At 36.3% G+C, this 19,553-nt stretch overlaps 2 protein-coding genes across 2 annotated transcripts; both read right to left on the bottom strand.

Moving 5' to 3' along the window:
* Positions 1-1,029: 1,029 nt before the first annotated feature.
* On the bottom strand, positions 1,030-3,222 carry LOC126714405 (uncharacterized). Its single transcript, XM_050414544.1, has 2 exons — positions 2,563-3,222; positions 1,030-1,300 (listed from the first exon to the last, which is right to left on the bottom strand). Exons 1-2 carry the CDS (start codon positions 3,194-3,196, stop codon positions 1,251-1,253), a joined length of 684 nt encoding a protein of 227 aa, XP_050270501.1. The 5' UTR covers positions 3,197-3,222; the 3' UTR covers positions 1,030-1,250.
* A 4,724-nt stretch (positions 3,223-7,946) lies between these two features.
* Positions 7,947-9,803, bottom strand: LOC126692028 (uncharacterized). Its single transcript, XM_050387435.1, has 2 exons — positions 9,661-9,803; positions 7,947-9,448 (listed from the first exon to the last, which is right to left on the bottom strand). The coding sequence occupies exon 2, from the start codon at positions 9,430-9,432 to the stop codon at positions 8,023-8,025; it is 1,410 nt and encodes a 469-aa protein (XP_050243392.1). The 5' UTR covers positions 9,433-9,448; positions 9,661-9,803; the 3' UTR covers positions 7,947-8,022.
* Positions 9,804-19,553: the final 9,750 nt, after the last annotated feature.

Raw genomic sequence — 19,553 nt, 5'->3', positions numbered from 1 at the left:
AAAAAAAAAAAAAAAAAACCTTCATTTAATACGACAAGATGTGAGGGAGGGTGTTTGGATTGGAAGTATCTCAAAACTCGAAAACATAACTCATTTCTCAAAACTCTATCTCACTCAAAACCCAAAACTGAAAAAAATTGTTTGGCTCCAATATCTCAAAACCATGCCCCAAATCTCAGTCCTCAATTTTTTTACTTTTTGGTGGAGCCCATAGCCTGCACAGGTCAGAAGGTTGGTTTTCTCTCCCGCGTGTCCTCTTCTCTCTCCTTTCACCCAATACTATTTTGTCTTCCTATCTTCACAAACACACACACGCCAAACCTAAGAGAAAGGTCTGAGCTTTTTTCTTTTCTTATAACAAGTCCTTCTGTTTTGCCAGTTTCCAAGTTTGTGAAAATGGAAAATTGTGTACAGATTCTTTGTTGTTTCAGATTCTTTCCAATCCTCTTATAACTTTTTGTTGTTTAAGATTCTTTGATCCGTATTGAGCCTTCTTTGTGGCATCAAATTTGCTCTTTCATCAGGGGGAAAAAAATCTGTCCTTAATGGACATATACTAAGTATTGACAAAAACCAAATGAAGATGAGAGACAGAAAACATTACTGAAATATATATATATATATATATCAAATACATAAATAGAGAGGCCTGCTTTAATAGTGATATCTTCACATACACATTGGGACTAGTATATGTATGTATATATATATATCAAATACATAAATAACTTGTGCATTATCAACAATGCTTTGACATAACTTGTGCATTGTAAACAATCTAATTTGTTTACATATCCAAGAAGCAATATATATATATATATATATATGTATATATATATACACACACACAAAAATAAACATTTGAATATTAACATAAAGATGATATAACATATTCCATTGTCAAGTTATAGGAATAATATATAAGTTACAAAATACATTGTCAACAAGGCTTTGACAATGAAGACATATACTGACCCCCTAAATAACATCAACATAATGCATCATATCATCCAAAAGATGCATCATGTACATTGTAATTAGTGAATAGGTGTCACTTAGCCTAAAACGGAATTGTTCAAGTTCATAACTATAATATTACAACCCATATAGGGCACTATATAGCCAGGTGGAGTAATGGCACCAACAACCCAACAAAATACTCCACAATACACAAAAAGCCATCACATATTTCCAGATTCAATGGCGACGACGCTCATAATCAGGTAGGGGCAAATAGTTGCCTTAGTTTGTCACAGTGGGGGCAGCCCTCCTTCCGTAACAATGGTGCTTTTGGATCTCCCTAAAAAGAACAAAACAAATTGACATCAAACAATATGACATACGAAAGACAACTGGGAAGTTAATAGAGATATGTAAACAACAAATGGAATAAAGAAAATATCGCAACCACATTTGCCCACACTTCTTCAGAACTGGTAACAGTTTGTGTTAACTCATCCCACCCTAACCCCGTATGATTCAACAATTGCCCCCACTTTCGTTGTTTTTGCTTTAGCCTATTATGCTTTTGAATCACCTTCTTAGTCAGGAAATTCATCTCAGTTTGGTTATTAAGCTGCTTGGTAATAGATTCCCAAACAAGGGTCTTAAACACATCATTTTCCATATTCCCTTTAAGCTATTTATCCAACATAATCTCAATGAAAATTTGTTCAATGTGGGGAGGCCACAATTTGTCATCCACCTCTTGTGATTCATGAGCCATCTAATACAAATATCCCAGCACAACAATGTGTAAATTTATAGATCATAGGTTTTAAAAATATGTCAATGTGGGTCCTTTTGGCCTTTTGAAAGATCAAACAAAATTTGTCTTCCAGAATTATGTACAGAAAGTGAGATCCATAACAAATCCAGAGGATGCAATCTCAAGTAGACAAAACCTCAAGCTTTATAGAATTATTACAAAACAAAGTTACAAAATAAAAGTGATGACTCAGTCTGATCCAAGAGAAAGAATAAACCCAGTTGTACACTTTGTTATTAGAAAGAAAATAGCCACTCTTGTCCAGAAGAAATGACCATAGATATTGAATTTATAATAAATCACACACAGAGTCCCTTCAAGTGATTATAAAGGAGTGCTTCAAAATATGAAATTTCTTATAAACCATCGATATAAAGAAAAGAAGGGAGACAGAAGCAATGAAATATTTATTGAAGACTCAGCAGTAAATGAAGGTGTAAAATTGTAAATGGAGTAAATGGAGACTCAGCGGAGGTATGAGAACTGGAAACAAATACTGGAAACTAAACCAAACAATATTTCAACTGGTGGGTCCTACGGATTTTGAGTTTTGAGTTAAGGTTTTTGAGTTATGTAACTCAAAATAGGCCAATCCAAACACCCTAGTGATCTTGGTTGGTTTAGTCACCAATGCATTACAACACGTATATACTATGACCAGTGTAAAGTTCATTTGGATTACACAACACAACTGAAGTATAGGGGAATGTGAACATTTTCATTCTATTATGAGCATTGAGAATACGAAATTATTAACACACAGCATGCAGTCATAGTAAAGTTTGAAACTTTACCTTTCCCTGATACAAGTTTATCCTCTTCATTCGCCGCCGCCTCTTGCACCGTCGCTGCTTCAATAAAGGAAGGGCCCATGAGTGCCCAAGCCTCCCCTAAAAAAGCCCTAAGCTTTTGCAGAGCCTTGGCCCTTGTATTCAAATTCATCATCCTCTTCACCGTTTTGGCATCCCGAAGCTCCGCCTCCAAATTGTTCTTCCACCGAGTCAACTCGGCGTTATCCCTAACCAACTCGCTTTTCGTCCCCGATTTCTCCAAAATACCGATTCTACCCCTCCACACTCTCTTCATCGCTTCGAAGTATTTCCCATTGCTTCCCTCCAAAGCCAGGTACTTCACCGTGCACTCCACCACCGCCACGAAATACGCTGTCTTCAATGACTCTCCGATCTCCACACCGTCGTTTCGGTCCATCTCTTCGATCAGTTGTAGCGCCTGGAGCATCGTCTCGGTGACTGTTGCGTCGGATATCTCGGATTGGATTGTGCGGAGGAGGACGGCCTTCTTGAACCGAGGGTCTTCGGTGGCGGAGGAGAGTGGGAGGACTTGAAGGAGTTTCTTGATGACGTGGTCTTGCACCGCCGTGTTTCGCATTAGGAATTCTAAAATCCACCGAGAAATGTCTGCGTCCATTACCGAACAATTTAAGTGGTGCTTTGTCTTCCTTCTAAATAAATTATAGACTAACTTTAAGGACAACCTTAAATATAAGATAGGTTATTTATTTATTTATTTATTTATTTTTAATTTATTCTTTATTTTTATAAGACAGTTTAAAATGTTGCTTCATTTTAAATTTTAAATTTTAAAGATTGGTAAAATTTAATCCGATCTAAAATAACTTACCAAGAGACAAAAAGACTCAAAAAAACCATGCCTTTTGAATTTGCATCAACTGTTACATGTTCTCAGCTAATAAATTTGCATCAACGGTTTTTTTTTGTTTTTTTTTTTTTGAGGGTGGTGAGTCCTTCAACGTTGGTTTCCTATTTTTTTACAACTTCAAGCAAAAAAAAAAAAATATATATATATATATATCTCCTGATGTTTTAGGTATTTTAATAATATGCCAGCACTGTTTTACATTAATTTTTTTTTTTAAAATGTTTCGGTCCATCTCTTCGATCAGTTCCAGTGCCTGGAGCGTCGTCTTGGTGACCATTGCGTCAGATATCTCGGATTGGATTGTGCGGAGGAGGACGACCTTCTTGAACCGAGGGTCTTCGACAGCAGAGGAGGAGAGTGGGAGGACTTGGAGGAGTTTCTTGATGACGTGGTCTTGCACCGCCGTGCTTCGCATTAGGAATTCTAAAATCCACCGGGAAATGTCTGTGTCCATTATGATATGACCATGACCATGGCCATTTCAATAATGATGCTGATTCAAAGTGATGATTTTTAAGAGAATTTTGAAAGGTTAGGGCCAAGGCCGGCTCTAGTATGAAAGCAAGTGAGGCGGTCGCCTAAGGCCCCAAGTAGAAAAAGGCCCCTAAATTTTGGCCAATACAATAATTTTTTATATTATAAACTTATTTATTAAGCCCAAAAATATTAGCCAATAAATAAAATAACATTTTTATCAAATAAAAAACAAGAAAAAAGAGAGAAAAATGCTACGTCCACAACATTTTTCACAACAAATCCTAAGTAGAAGGTTGTTACTGGTTGTTATTAGTGGGGAAAAAAGTAATTTCAGTGGTGGGTTTAAATTAGAACCAGTAACAACTTAATATTTAGGATTTGTTGTGAAAATATTGTGAATATAACACTTTTCACACGAAAAAAGAAAAAAAGAAAAAAAAGCAATATACAAAGAATTTCACAACAGTTGAGCTAGCAAACTTTTACTAGTTTTCATCTAGGTCTACCACTAACATCACATTTTTACTTACCATTACCAATCTGCCACATCAACAACTGTGCAAAGTTTTATCAATTTTTTTGTGTCTATAGATTTTCTAAAGAAAAAAAGATTTTACATGGTTAATTAATAATTTTGCATCTAAAACAAGATTATAGAATTTAAGTAATATTAATTTTTTTATATAAAAAAATCATATTTAAATATATGAAAAGTCTCAAGTCAATTTTCACCTAAGGCCCCTAAATGCATCAAGCCGCCTCTGGTTAGGGCTTTGCTGCCATGGAAGTCTAACCGGCTCTTTGAAGTTTGAACTTTTTTCAACGTGGGACTAAAACTTTTAATATAATTAATAGTTGATGTGGGATTACAAAACCAATAATGAATTTATGGGGGTAATTACAATTTATCACCCAAAATTATATCTCAAATTACATTTCACACCCCTAAACTTTCATAATACAAGTTAGCACCCTAAACTATAACCTGTGTCACGCTTTGCTCCTATTCGTCAATTCTACTGTTATCTTGGAAGAAAAACCAAAGTTTAGGGTGCAAAGTGTAATCGAGAGTATAGTTTAGAGTAGTACAATGTAGTTTCTCATTTATTTTAAAGGGGTTGAGAAGAGGGGCAATTTGGTCTTTTCACGTGGTATCATTCAAGATAATGGTAGAATTGAAGGTAGGGTGAAAAACGTAATTAACGTGGGTTATAGTTTAGGGATGCAAACCAAGCATTTTGAAGGTTTAGGATGCAAAGTTTAATCGGGGTATAGTTTAGGGTGTTGAAGTGTATGGGTTGGACTCAACAAATCCCCACATCTATCCCATGGGTTCTTTTCAGTAGTACCTTTGTTAAAGATCATATTTATATTAGGTTTATGTTTATTATGTGTAATGGCCCAAGTGGCCCAATTTAGTGTAAAGTCCATCTACCTAAACCCTATACCCAGTAGTATCTATATATACCCTTCTAGGATTCGTTGTAAATTTGTTATACACATAGTGATATATTAAAGATGTAGTTGTCAAGAAATTTATCTTGTGCTCGTAGGACTTTATGCTGAACCACATAACCTTAGTATTCTTCTAATTCTCTTTTACTTTTGCTCATGTTTCTATTTCACTTTTAATTTTAATAACACTTTCTCCGAGTCGTCATATATATATATATATATATATATATATGAGTGTTACTTACCTAAAATGATCATCGATATGATGCACTCGAAGAAATTCTGTATGCAAAATACAATACTACGTTTTGACAAATTGTATCTATATACTATATTATATAACATGGACTTGTTTGCAATATCATAATGTAAACATGATTAGACTTATTACAAGGAAAAAAAAAGTGGATAAGAACAAGTAATCAATTACTAGTAAAACGATGTTAAAAGAAAAGAAAAATGTCAAAATTATTACTAATTTTATTACATAAATCTTACAAAATGATGTGTATAAATGTGACTAGTAAATTTCAATAATCTAATAAATGAATATTTAAATTAAGCATTATATTGTAAAATTTGTATGAGTTTGAGTTATTAATAATTAAAAAGATCCGTTATTTGGATATCCAACTGAATGAGGTCTTCGGCAAATCACAAAATAAGTTCAGTTCTAAATCTTCTGATATGAAATAAAACTAGTTCAAAATTAAAGTTTTTTTTTTTTATATATATAATTAAGCCATAACCAATTTTTAGTTAACATAAAATTTATAAAATTTCAAATTTAAAGCTACTTTTATATGGGAGTATAAATGTGAAATCACCAAAATTTGAAATTTTGATTGAGGGAATTTATTGAAAGAACTGAAGTTACAAATACTAGTTTTTATATAGCAATATATCTAGTTCCACCATAAACAATATCCAACCAAAAAATTAAATAAAACAAGTTATTTTGTTCTTAGTTGGCATGATTTTGTGGTTTGCCAAATACCTCCTAAACTCTAAAGCCTCCGATAGGACTACAAAGCCTTCTAAAGTTATAGTTGTACTCCTGTGTAAGCCTTTGTAATTGGATCAAAGTTGTAGCTCATATTCTTTATTTCTAACATTTCCAATAGGATTGTAATGGGGCAAGACAAGAAAAACTCACACAAACCTGGAGTACAGTAGGTCAAGGCAGGATAAGATGAAGGCAACTTGTCATCCTAAGATCCCATCACCTCTTAACATTCCTACCTAGCACAATCTTTCTTTCTTTCTTTTTTAGTCAACGCTTGTCACCATGATCAAAGTGAGAGAAAAAATATACTTGTTCACATAAATTGATCTATTCCAAAATATGCCACTTTGTCCTCTAGTATGTTTAATGGAACAATGCCAGTTTCTCAAGTCTTGATGAAATTTAAAGGAACTCGGGCTTCAAAACAAGACAATAAATCTTGAAGTTTTTTTTTTAATGAATATTGTTGTTATATTTTTTGGTACTGAACGTTTGAAAGAGAGACTTTTGAAGATTGATACTCCATTTCGCAGCGACCTAATTTCAAGCAAAAGAATCTTTTCAAGTTCAGAATGCAAATACAGCTTTTGAGTGAGGAATTTCAACAACCATGCTTAATGGATGGATTTTGTCAAACATTTTGTTTCTCTGCACAATAATATCATATCATAACAACATATAATATGTTGTTATAATTCACGAGGCGCTGAGCTTATCATTTCAAATTGATGAAGTTAGAAATTTAAATAATTATAGTTGTGGATTATAATTTGCATTATTTCAAATTGAATTTAGATGGGAATTGCTTCCTATTTTTTTAAGATTAGATTGTGATGAGGTCATCTCATTTTTTATTACTTATATACATTTTTTTCATGATATGGAGCTTCACCAAGGCAGGGGGCCCTTTAGACTCACCACTAAGAAGTAAACTACGGATATACAACCCCACCTACCAAATGAGAATTAAACAAAAAATTAACCCTCGGATTGTCTTTCTCCCTCTTAGGAGGCTAGTCACCTCACCTTGAATCCACTAAACTACCATTCTATTTTATCAGTTCATAACAATAACAAGCTGACATTAGTGAGAAACATCAAAGGGCTGCAAAACCAGCTCCGCCACAGCTGAAAATAAATTACTAAAATTACTTACCTCCATCACCCTCAAATATGAGAAAACCCAATACCATTTCTTAGCAAAGTTCAGGTCGTTTATGGAAGATAAATTGACTATAGATTTTCTCTCTTAATTTGTTGTGGTCTAATGGCATTATCTTAAATTATGCATTCAAGCGTACTTTACTGCTGTTATATAAGTGGCAGTAGAGAGTAGTACTAGTAAACCTTTTTGTCCTCCCTACTTGATATACCATGGAGGCTTTCAAATCATTAGAGTAAGTGAATTCTTTTGTTAGAATATTTGACTTTTTTTCTTTTGATATTACATACGCACTTGGTGAGTGTTAAGCATAAGACCTTAGCCTCTATCTTACTCTTACAAGGGAAGATGTGCCGTTTGAACTAGAACTCATTAGCATTCTAAGAATATTTGGCATGGAAGAGGAAAAAGAAGGTAGAGTGTATTGCGAAATTCTTCCTTAGTTAAATAGTACACGAATGACTCCATATCAATTTATTTCACATATGAATAATAGTTTGAGTATAAGTATCTGGAAATGACTTGCATAGAGTGTGCACTGATCCATGAATCACCATGAAATATCTTTTCACCATCTGAACTAATATGTATAGGGAATTTTTTGTCAAACACTGATCCCATGTACAAAGAATGTATTTCCTCTATAGGTAAGCATCCTGCCCTCAGCACCAACACCCCACAAATGGCCTTGCAGCTGAAAACTCCTCTCATTCCCGCAGTTTCCCACACAAACTTGAAAAGCCGAAGAGCCCTGTCCAATTGCCTCACCCCACTCCAAACCATCTTATCCTCTTCTGTAGTCAAAATCTTTCCCATGTACAAGCAAAACCTATCCTCACCACCAACACTATAAATTTGACCGCATAAATCCACTTCAATATCTCTAGCATGTCCATGAAGGTAATATAATAAAAGAGTAAACAAGCACTTGGACGAGTGGCCCAATGCCTTGGAGAGCTTCTTCTGCACTAGGCTTTCTTGATGCCGAGCTTCTTTGTATCCAATACTTTTATCAATCAATATGTCCTTGATTTGAGACAGTCCTCCTTTCATGACCTCAACCTCCCCCACAAGAAGAAATAATTCCTTTTCACTTTTCAAACACTCAATGAGATCATTGAACATCTCAAGAACATCTTCCCATTTATGTGAAGCAGAGGAGCCAATAGCTTTTGCAGGCGCAAGCCGCGTCCATGAAGCAGAATCATGGTCAAAGGAAATAGCTGTGTCAGCCAGGAACTTTAGACAGCTAGAAACAATCTGCTGACCCATCTTGGTCCCTTTGCTAGAGCATTGACAACTTAACAAATCCAACTCAGATTTCAATCCATTTAGTATCTCCTCAAGTGTACCTGTCCATATCTGCATTTGCGTGACCTGTGGGCATATTGTGTGCCGAACCACCTTCCTTTGTTGTGCAGAAATGTTCAGGAAGTTGCACACTTTAGTGAGTGAATTCACAATCATAGGCTCTCTTTCACTAGGTTCACTGAAACAAACAAATGGGGTGCAGTTGTTAATTGCTGCCAATGATAAGGCCATCACATTTTTCTGAATCTTTTGCTGAATTGATGGAGACCCAATAAAGACCCTGGCCAGGGACTTGAAAGTTTGCATTTTGTGTTCAATTTCACCATATAAGACAATTGAATTGTCCCTGACATGAACTACCCTCCCATCAAGCCAATCCACATTTCTCAACAAGTGGCTCAATTCTGTTATCTTTGGAAACTCCTTCTCATACCATTCACAATGTAAAGGCTCTTGATGGGATACTTCTGAACAGTGATATAGCATAACATTCATATAAGCAGCTCCATTTTGCTTAGTTTTTAAACACTTTGTACCATGGACAAGCTTCTGTATATATGTGTGCACCATCATAAGCCAGCCCAGACTCCTTTATATATAATAAAACAAACTTTTGGATCAAAACCCAAATCCCACCTTAACACATTAGCGGTAAAATTTCGTTTGGACCATTCATCAAACATGTGGTGTACATAATATCTTACAAAAATAATTGCATCATAATGAGAGTTAATTGAAGGAAAAATATATATATACACACGTAATGACAAAGAAGGAATCAAGATAAAGAAACTAGCTTACCGTAATCGTGTTCGATGCTGGCAGTGCTAGGCTCTACTGATCAGGGACAAGTCTGCAATTTTAGAAGCTACGTGGAGACCTTATAAATTCGACCATTTTTTTTTTCTTTCGGCATAACTTGGGCTTGATTTATAAGGTCAATGGTCCACTAGTGCAATATATTCACTATAATGAATGGGCCAGAGCTCAATGTTTAATACACTCTGGAAGATTTTTAAAAGCCCATGAAAAATATTAATATCTCTCTCGTTTTTTACTTATTTATTGGGTTTTATGTTTTAACTTCTTTCTTATTTTTAAGTTTTAAGTTTTAACCCCTTTTTCCTCAAAATAAAAAATTAACCCTTTTATAAAAAAAAAAAAAAATGAAATATAACATGTGACATATTAGATCCTAGTTTACGTCCTCTGAATATCTGATGATAGGTTAATAGAAAACGATTTCATAGAATTTTAGAAGTTCAATGTTGTAAAATTTATGGAAAAATAAAGGAAATGATTTATTGTGTCATTTTTTTTTTGGGTTCTATAATGCATTATTTTGATTGGAATGTCGATGTTTTGATTAGCTATTTCTTGTCTGCTTGGTGATATTGAATATGAATGGAACAATATTATATATGTTATACAATTGAAGTATGATATGGACCTTGTCACTATTAAATATGTTATTCTCTCTCTAAACGATTATGGCTGTAAACATAATGGGATAAGGGGTCATGTTAACGGGTGCTCTTAAGGCAATTATTAATAAACCATATCAAGAAAGTTTTTACCACTTTCATGGGAAATATAAAAAATCTGACAGAAAAATTACTTGCTTTATCATTTTCTAATAAAATGTTTCTAAAAATAGTTTCTAAACCAATACCTTTAGGGCATTCATTAACATTTCCTATGTGGTAAAAGAGAGAAAAAAAATGCTATTAATTTTATTTTATTTTTAGAAGCTATTAATTAAGTAAGTTGCCAAGGAAAGCGATAAGTCTTTACTCATGCCATGGAGAATAGTGTTTTGTAACTGTTAGATCTCTTAGAAACCTACAATTTTTTTTTTTTTTAAAAAAAAAATGTAATTTTTAAGTTATGTTAGGCATACAACTTGAACCTATCTTATATAGGAAAATTATTAGGTACTCCCCGGAGTACCATAAATGCGTACTCCCCCCTCTCACATGAATGGTGAGTCTCACCATGAATTTAATTAGTGAGACCTACCATTTATGTGAGATGAGAGAATACGCATTTATGGCACTCTAGGAGTACACAATAATTTTCCATATTATATATTGGTTCATCTCAACCATAAAACGTATCCCCTAATGCTCAACCCTTTTAATGCTAATTTTAGCCATAATGGTCTATCGTTTTGTTAAGTAGCACTTTCCTTAAAAAATGAATAAAAATCCTCTTTCATGTTAGCCTACCACCTCATCAAGATAATTAAAAAAAAAAAATCATTTATTTCTAGGCTTTTCTTAATGATGCTTTGAGGACAGCAATTAAGGTGCATTTAATACTTTATTAAATAATATTTTATACGTTTTTAACAAATAAAGTCAAACAGCTCATATCCCAAAAAATCACACATAATGACAATGAATTTGTATACGTAAGCCAATAAATCGTTAATAAGTAATAACTGTCTTTTAAAATATATATGTGCATTATAGCTCATAATTTTGCATTTATTAATTCTTAACATACATTGGTTGTGTGTGTATAGTATCCGTTGTTTATAATCCTAGTCTACAACTATAAAGGTTGTGGTGGGCCTTTTGTGATTTTGGGCTAGACTGCCTCCTACTGCACTAGGCCTAAGTGTTCTGGATAAGAGAGTTAGGACTGGTCCACTTGCAATATACCTTGGTCTAGCTTGTGCACAAACTATGCCCCGTTTGCCAAAACTTTGGTCAACATGCCCATGACAAGCAAAGCTTGCTATAAAAGAGTTATGGCAGATAAATGTAATAAAACAATGATAAAAGAAATACGTTATTGTCAAGTAAAGCAAGTAAGAGATCCTTAATTAAAATAGGGAAAAAGAATGATATGGCAACAAGAAACACATTATAGGTGAAATTGCAAAGACAAGAGAAGAAACAATAGCAATAAGCGATAAAATCAAAGAAGGAAAAAATCAGTTTGTCGTGTTCAGTTGTATTACCGAACTAAGGCCTAGGAAGGAACTACTTCCTTAACGTGGGTAACTTCACAGAAGGATCTTGTTGTAGAAATTATCCACTTTAAGGGAATAGGCTGAATGGCTTGTGCCCAAACGAGTTCTTTATCCTCAATAGAGGGTAGGCTTTTAGAGGGAGAGATAGGATTAGCCTATTGGTGCATGCTTGCCATTTTACACTCTTTATTCCTCCCCTTTCTTTTTTTTCTCCGTTTTGTTACCTTGATTCTTTCCCTCCACTCCTTTCCTTTCTTTCTTAGTGCTTACTTGTGTAGTGTTATGGTGATGGTGGTGCTATGATTGTCTCTTAGTGGTTGCTACTGTTTTGATGATGTTACTGTGCACAGCAAGGACCCTTTATATACTGCCTGCCATGTTTGATTTTTACCATTTTAGCCTTTAACTTTTTTTGTCTGGTTTAGGGTTTTCTTCCCAACTACTCATTGGTTTGTTAGCTGCCCAGCCACCACCACTTACCTGTGCTGGCTGTGCCACTTCCTATTATTAGACAAAAAAGATTGTTTTGTTTGCTTGCTCATTGTAGCATTCTTATCCACCACAACATAGGTGTTCTCTCTTACTATCCTTCATGGCATGCACCTAGTGGTTCCAACTCATCCTTCTTTCTTTTGGGTAGTATGTCATCTCAACAGGACATCACCCCCTAAAGAATCCAAGCAGGAATCCTAGAATAGGTTTTCCCTTCTCCCCACCGCCAGACCATACCCTCTATTACCTCTGACCCATGACCCACCACTCCTATATTGGCTAGGTACAGATTGGTAGTGCTTGGACCTTGCATGTACTCCACTTCCCATGTACGTCAAAAGCCTGTCTGCTGCTCATGTGTTTGCCACGGTTTGGAGGCTCATCTATGCATTCTGTCGCTCATCCTTGACCTCTTATGGTGTGAACTGATCTTCTGATTTTCTATTCTTTATTGGCTTGCTCCTTTCGAGGGCTAGGCCTTACTTGATTGTGGGTTTTCCCTTCTTTAGTCCATTCTTTGCTCATTCTGTAATCTTGTTGCCATTCTTGCCATACCACTTTGCTATTCCTGCCGTGGTATTATTTAACCCATGCTTGCTAGGCCTCTTTTGAGCCTACTGCTTGTTTTTCTCTCAATGACTGAATATGGCCATTGGATTTATACTCATGCTACTTTGGGCTTTCTTGACCCATTACATTGCTTGTGGGCTCCTTTGTCCCATTTCTTTCTTCTTAGACATCCTTGGCCCATTTGCTTTCCTTAGTCATCCTTGGCCCATTTTCTAATTCTACATTCTCATGGGTTTTTACCAACTCTTTTGGACTTCCTTAGCCCAATTAACTTATCCTTCATCCTTGGGACTTGTGGGCTTTCCATCAACCCCTTACTTTCTTACTTCATTATTTCAGGCTTGATATGGCTCATTTTTACTTTTCTACATCTCATAATACTCATGGGTTTACTACTTCTCCCTCCGGGCTCCTTTAGGCACATTTATTTACTTTATGGGCCTATGATCCATTGTTTCTGCCATTTGGGCTTAATGATTTTTCTTTCTATCCACTAACTTTTCTCAGCCCATATTATTGGGTTTCTTCTTGCTACTGGGCTTCCAAAATGAGTATCAACAAAGGTTAGGCCCTTTTGTAATTGTACTTTAGTTAAATAATGTATTATAAACCCAGTTTAAAGTACTAATATTACTATTTTCATGTGTGTTCTAATAAGTATTATTGTTTACTCAAAAAAAAAAAAAAAACATATGCTCATTAAAAAGACCATTATTTCTATGTATTTATTAATTGCTATGTATAAATGAGAAAAATGCATTGATTTTCAAGTAATTGTCTATAAAAAGTGCATTAATTATTTACAAAATAGTACTTATATGGTTATTAAGAATATTTTTTTATCAAAAAGAAATTTGATTTGTAATATTACAATTTTCCTAATGTAACAATTAACAAATGATCATTCATTAATGTAAGGTTGAATTTATTCAACCATCTAATTGGCTTTATTCCGTGCCAAATTTGCTTGTAATTCAGCATTTAGTAACCCTGTATTTAGGTGGGTTTGTTGTAAGGGTAGTGAGTGAGATAGAGTGAAGATTGCTCAAGAGTGTGCAAGAAAACAGAGACTCGCGGCTTGGACTGGCGGGTGACTCACGGCTGCAAGCCGCCAGAAGCAGCACACGTGCCAAGCATGCTGGAAGATGAACAGTCATGCTAGTTGGAGCACTACAGGACAAAACAGGACAACTGGCCATACGGTTAACTCGCGACTGGATCTCGCCACTTAGTCAAGCCGCGAGGTCAAGCCGCGAGCCACCCCTGTTTTGTAAAACCTGACGTTTCACATTCCTCTCCCACTCCAGTATAAATACCCCTTTTACCCACGATTGAAAGTGAGCTTCCAGAGAGAATTTTGAGAGAGAAATCCTAAAGAAAAACAAGATTGTTTCACCCACAATCTATACCTTAGATTCTCTTCAAATTCCTCTACTCTCTTCCTCTCCATTGTCAAATACTTGAGAGGCATTATACCAAACCTGATTCTCACAATCATCATCACTGTGAGACAGTTGTTTGGATTTCTGGGAAGCAGTTAGGAAGGAACCAATCTTCATTGGTTGATGCTACGGTCTAGTAGCGGAATCCGGGAAGCTAGAAAAGAAAAAGGTTCGGCGCAACCTCGTTGGAGCAAGAAGCTTGGAGGGCTTAGGTGCACTGGGTAGATTAGGCTTGGAGGGTCTATTGCTGTCCTTGTATCCCAACTGTATTTTCTAGTGGATTGTTTACCGCTTGGAGGGCGGCGGAGAGGTTTTTCGCCGAGGACTTCGGTTTCCTCTTCGATAACACATCGCGTGTTGTCTTTGTGTTTGCATCTTCCTTCCTCTCTATCTTTGCCTTTTTATTATCTGCTGTGGTTTTATTTTGTTATGGCTTAGATAGTCTTTAACCAATTTCGTATTATAGCATGTGTTAAGTTTCCGCACACTAGTTGTTTGACATATTGCTTGTATTGGTTAAGTTGTAATTTGGGGGTCTAAACGTTCAAAGGTGTTTTGTACACGTTTTTGAACTTTCAATTGGTATCAGAGCGGGTACACTGCTATTGGTTTCATTACCATTGTGTGATCCTTGACTCCCTTTTGAGATGGATAGGTCTCAATCCCTAAATGCACCTCCATATTTTGATGGTAGTAATTATGCTTTTTGGAAGGTTCGCATAAGAGCTTTTCTGTGTTCTATTGATGAATCCGTTTGGGATGCTGTTGAGATTGGTTGGACCAAACCTGAGGCAGCCAAATCCACATGGGATAAGGCAGCACTTGCTGCATCTAATGCTAACAGCAAAGCACTCAATGCTATTTTCTGTGGTGTGTCTCCAGATGAATTTCACAGGATTTCTCATATTACCGTTGCCAAAGAAGCATGAGAGATTTTGGAAACCACCTATGAAGGCATGAAGAAAGTGAAAGACACCAAGTTGCAAATGCTGATCACTCGGTTTGAGGAGCTCAAAATGAATGAGGATGAGTCTTTTGACTCTTTCTATAGGAAAGCAAAATGAGGTGGTGGTCAGTAAGTTCAACTTGGGGGAGAAAACGGAGGACTCAAAGATTGTAAGGAAGATCCTTCGATCATTGCCGGAAAGTTTTCGTGCTAAAGTGACAGCAATTGAAGAGAGCAAGGACCTTGATGACATCAAAGTACAGGAGCTGGTTGGTTCTCTGCAGACTTATGAGATGTCGCTACCCAATCAACGGAAGAGTAAATCTCTTGCTCTAAAGACCATTAATGAGAAGGTGGAAAATCAAGACTCATCGGGAGAAGATGTGGTTGACAAAGATGTTGCATACCTTGTCAAAAATTTCAGAAAGTTCTTAAAATTCAAAAATAATGGCAAATTTGATGATAAAAGAAAATTCCAAAGTTCTGGAAGGGAGAAAAGGGAATTCAAAAGGAAAGATGGAAAAGAATCCCAACGCACACAAGGTGTCACTTGTTTCGAATGTAACGGACATGGACACTTTAAGAAGGAATGTCCGAATTATTTGAAATCGAAAGGTAAAGTGTATGCCACGACCTTGAGTGACTTGGATTCGTCTGACTCAGAATCTGGAGAGAGCTGTGATGGAGAGGGGAACTATTCGGTTTTTATGACTATTGCTCATGTTGAGTCTTCGGATGAGTTGAATCTGCTTGTACGAGATCTTGGAGAACATAGTGATGATAAATCACTAGGAATTGCTGAAGAATCAGATGCTGAAGAAGATGAAAGTACAGCAAATCTTCAAGAGAATTATAACTCACTCTTGGAGAAGTCGGGTGAGTACACAAGGGTGGCCAAGGCTGCTGTGAGAAAAATGAAGAAGGCTGAGGAGGACTACAAAAGTCTCCTAATCCGATATCGGGAGGCCAAATGTGAGATAGAAACACTGAATGGTGAGTTGTCCGAAACTTACACAAAAGTAAGATTTCTTGAGAATGAGGCTGTGCAAGCAAATGCTAAAGTAGAGAGGGTCACCACCAAGAAGCTAGATGATGTTATCTCATCTCAAAAGAGCTTTTCAGACAAATCCGGATTGGGATATACCGGAGGAAGTAGTTCATCTGGAAATGTCACTAAAGAAGTGAAGTTTGTAAAGGCCAAAGATCCAGTTGTAGCTAACCTTACTGGTGAGAAGCTCGAGGTGGAGGAGAAGAAGAATGTGGTGAACCAACGGATGTTAAATCCCCGTAATTAGTCTGTGGGTAGGTCTGAATCTCGCGCCAAGTCACGTCCACGACCACAAAGAGGTCCTAGAGGAACTTATGTGTGCCATTATTGCGGACTTCAAGGGCATACTCGACCAAATTGCCAAAAGCTGAGAGCAAAGAACAGTGCAACTCCTCAAAGGTCAGGAGGACCCAGAAATGATAGGAGAATTTGGGCAGGTGATCAATCTAGAGATCAAAATGGAGATCCCGAAATGATGAACGTGATGAAGATGATTGGTGCATTCACCAACTGCTTGGAAAGCTTCTCACGAAGGTTTGAAAGCCCTAACTCCCATACCCAATCCTATAAGGAAATCACCCCAAACGCAAGTGACGTGTGGGTGAAAAAGGGTACTCATGCATAAGCATTACAACATGTCCATGCATTAATACTTCCTATGCTTTGTGACAATGTTTGTTTGGTTTGCTTGCTGTTTTTGATGTTGGTTGTTTGCTTGTCTACTTGTGAATATTTTTAATTTTGTTTTATCAATCTTTTTGTTTCTTGTGTCAAAAATCCAAAAATCACATAAAAAATTAGAAAATCAAAAAGCTTGATTGACTTTGTTGAGTTTTGTCTCAAAACTTGTTTTGTCTTGTACCTTTGTGCTAATGGCTTTGTGCATTTTCAAGCATTGCTTGTTTTCATGCACTTATATCACTGTGGGAAAAATCTTGAAATCTATGTGATTGTTGTAAATAGATCTTCAAACTTGTCATGAATGATTAGTGAATGGTTATGTTGATCTTGAGACATGCATAGACTTGTGTCTATATATCTTCCCACTCTTTATTTTTGTTTTGCTAAAAGGATCTCACCAAATGTAAATCTCCAAATGAAAAGAGATATTGAGCTGCAAAAGCCTGTCGCACATTCTAGTATTCGACTAGGAAAAAGGGTAAGCGACCTTATATTAAAGTGAATGTTTATTCAAAAAGCCAAAGGCTTGTTCATTAAAGTGAAATGTCAAATATCACTCTCACAATGAGAGGTGATTGCCTCAAAAGATCAACAAGATCAAATGTTATGTTTAAAAGTGGAGTAAAATGTAAAGCTCCAAGTCATGTTATCAAGTTTTGTGGGAGGTCATATATACATATTTCTATAATTGAGATAGGTCACATGATCTAGTGCTAATTGTGTATGCCTTGGTTGAATCGATCATTGAAGCTTCACATTAGACGAAGGACTATCTTATTGTTGATATCCACACACAACACACAAGTTTATGTTCAATAAATGCCATATTCATTTGTGTGATTGTACTTGATGAAATGTGTTTTCACATGCTCAATCTTTGTTAATTCAAGCACAAAAAGATTTTTGAGTGTTTTAAGTGTTTTTGGAAAGTATTTTGTTTGAAAAATCTGAAAATTTCCAGTTTTGCCCTGTTTTGGCGGCTCAGTCGCGGGTATGTCAAGTCGCGTGCCTTAGTCGTGTCTTCGCTGGTCATTTTTGGCGACTTGTTTGTGAGTGGAAGGTCCAGTCGCGAGATTCACTCAGAGATTTTCGCGGCTCAGCTCGCGACTCACTCGCGGGTAGACTTTCCAGTCGCGAAAAACACTTAGAAAAATTTTCAAATTTTTGTTCTTGAGTGCTTTGGCGGCTTGAGCTAGCGACTGTGTGGCGACTTAATCAAGTCCCGAAAATTGCGTGTTTGGCAGAAACAGGAGCAGTTTTTAAACCTCTTTTCAGTTTTCCCTCGAACTTTTGTGACTGTTTATCTTCTCTCTAAACTATCTTCCTTCCAAACACTTCGTGAATCCATTTTCAAACCTCATTGGTGCTTCATTTCTTATCCAAATCATCAAGAAAAGGTATGGGTTTTGCTTTCTCAATCTCATCTTCCTTTTTCCTGCATATTTTTGTTACCGTTTGGACTGATATTGTGTTCGAAATACTTCTCTCTTTGTGTAATGGGTATGGCGTGTCTTGTTTGATATTGTTCTCACCTGTTTTCATGCTGAGCGGTCACAATGTGTTTTTCATTGTTCTGATATTTGCCTATTATTGAGTCTGAAAATCTTTTCTTAAATGGGTTTGGTGTCTATTTGACTTACTCATTTCACTTGCTTAAGTATTGATGTTGGTGTTCGGTATTGGTTACTGAGTTTTTATGATAACATAATGTATGTCTCTCAACCATGTGCTCTAGTGTGGATGATTGGTTTCTTCATGTTGAAATATTTTCCCCTTGTTCATATCTCTGGTGGAGTGATTTATGTTATCTGCTCTAAATGTTTGAATGTTGTATCTGTTTGCATATCATGGTCATGATAACCTGTCTCATTGACAGTTTTGTCAGTTGTGTTGTCTATCTATGTCTTGGTGCACTTTCACCATTTTGCTGCACCTGTTATTTTGTGCTTCTTTGTATTGTTGGAAGTTTGGTTGGGTCTGCATTATCTTCAGTTTGTGTTTATATATTGAAATTTTGTTTACACTGAATCTTGTTGACAATTATCTTGTGTGGTATTGTTGTTTGGTTCTTTGCTGTGGGCATGTTCTCTTGCAGATGTCTCGTCGATCTTCCAGGGGTAAAGACATTGTTGCTGACGAACCACCAACACCAGTTGCTAAAAGGACTCGACTATCATCTCAGGCATCTCAAGATCCCAATGAGGATAGGTTCAGACTTCCGCTTAACTCACACGTCTACTCAAACATGTTTGACAAGTCAACCACTATAGTGGAACGGGTGGTAGAGTTCAACACCTTAGGGACCACTTTCATCCCTCGAATCTTTGAGAAACGAGATTGGGCAAACTTGTTCGGGAACTTTGATGATCCAATGGATGAGCTGGTCAAAGAATGCTTCTCCAATGCAACTGATCTTGGACCTGAACTCATTTTCTGGGTCAGAGGAACAGAGTTTAGTGTTACCCCAGACTCCATCGCAGATCTTCTCGGCATCACCAGACCTCAGAATGTGAATATAACTCCTTACGATGAACG

The sequence above is a fragment of the Quercus robur genome, chromosome 1, assembly GCF_932294415.1.
Source record: "Quercus robur chromosome 1, dhQueRobu3.1, whole genome shotgun sequence".
Taxonomy (NCBI): domain Eukaryota; kingdom Viridiplantae; phylum Streptophyta; class Magnoliopsida; order Fagales; family Fagaceae; genus Quercus; species Quercus robur.
Note: the sequence above shows the minus strand (reverse complement) of the source record. Positions and strands in the feature narration are given on the sequence as shown.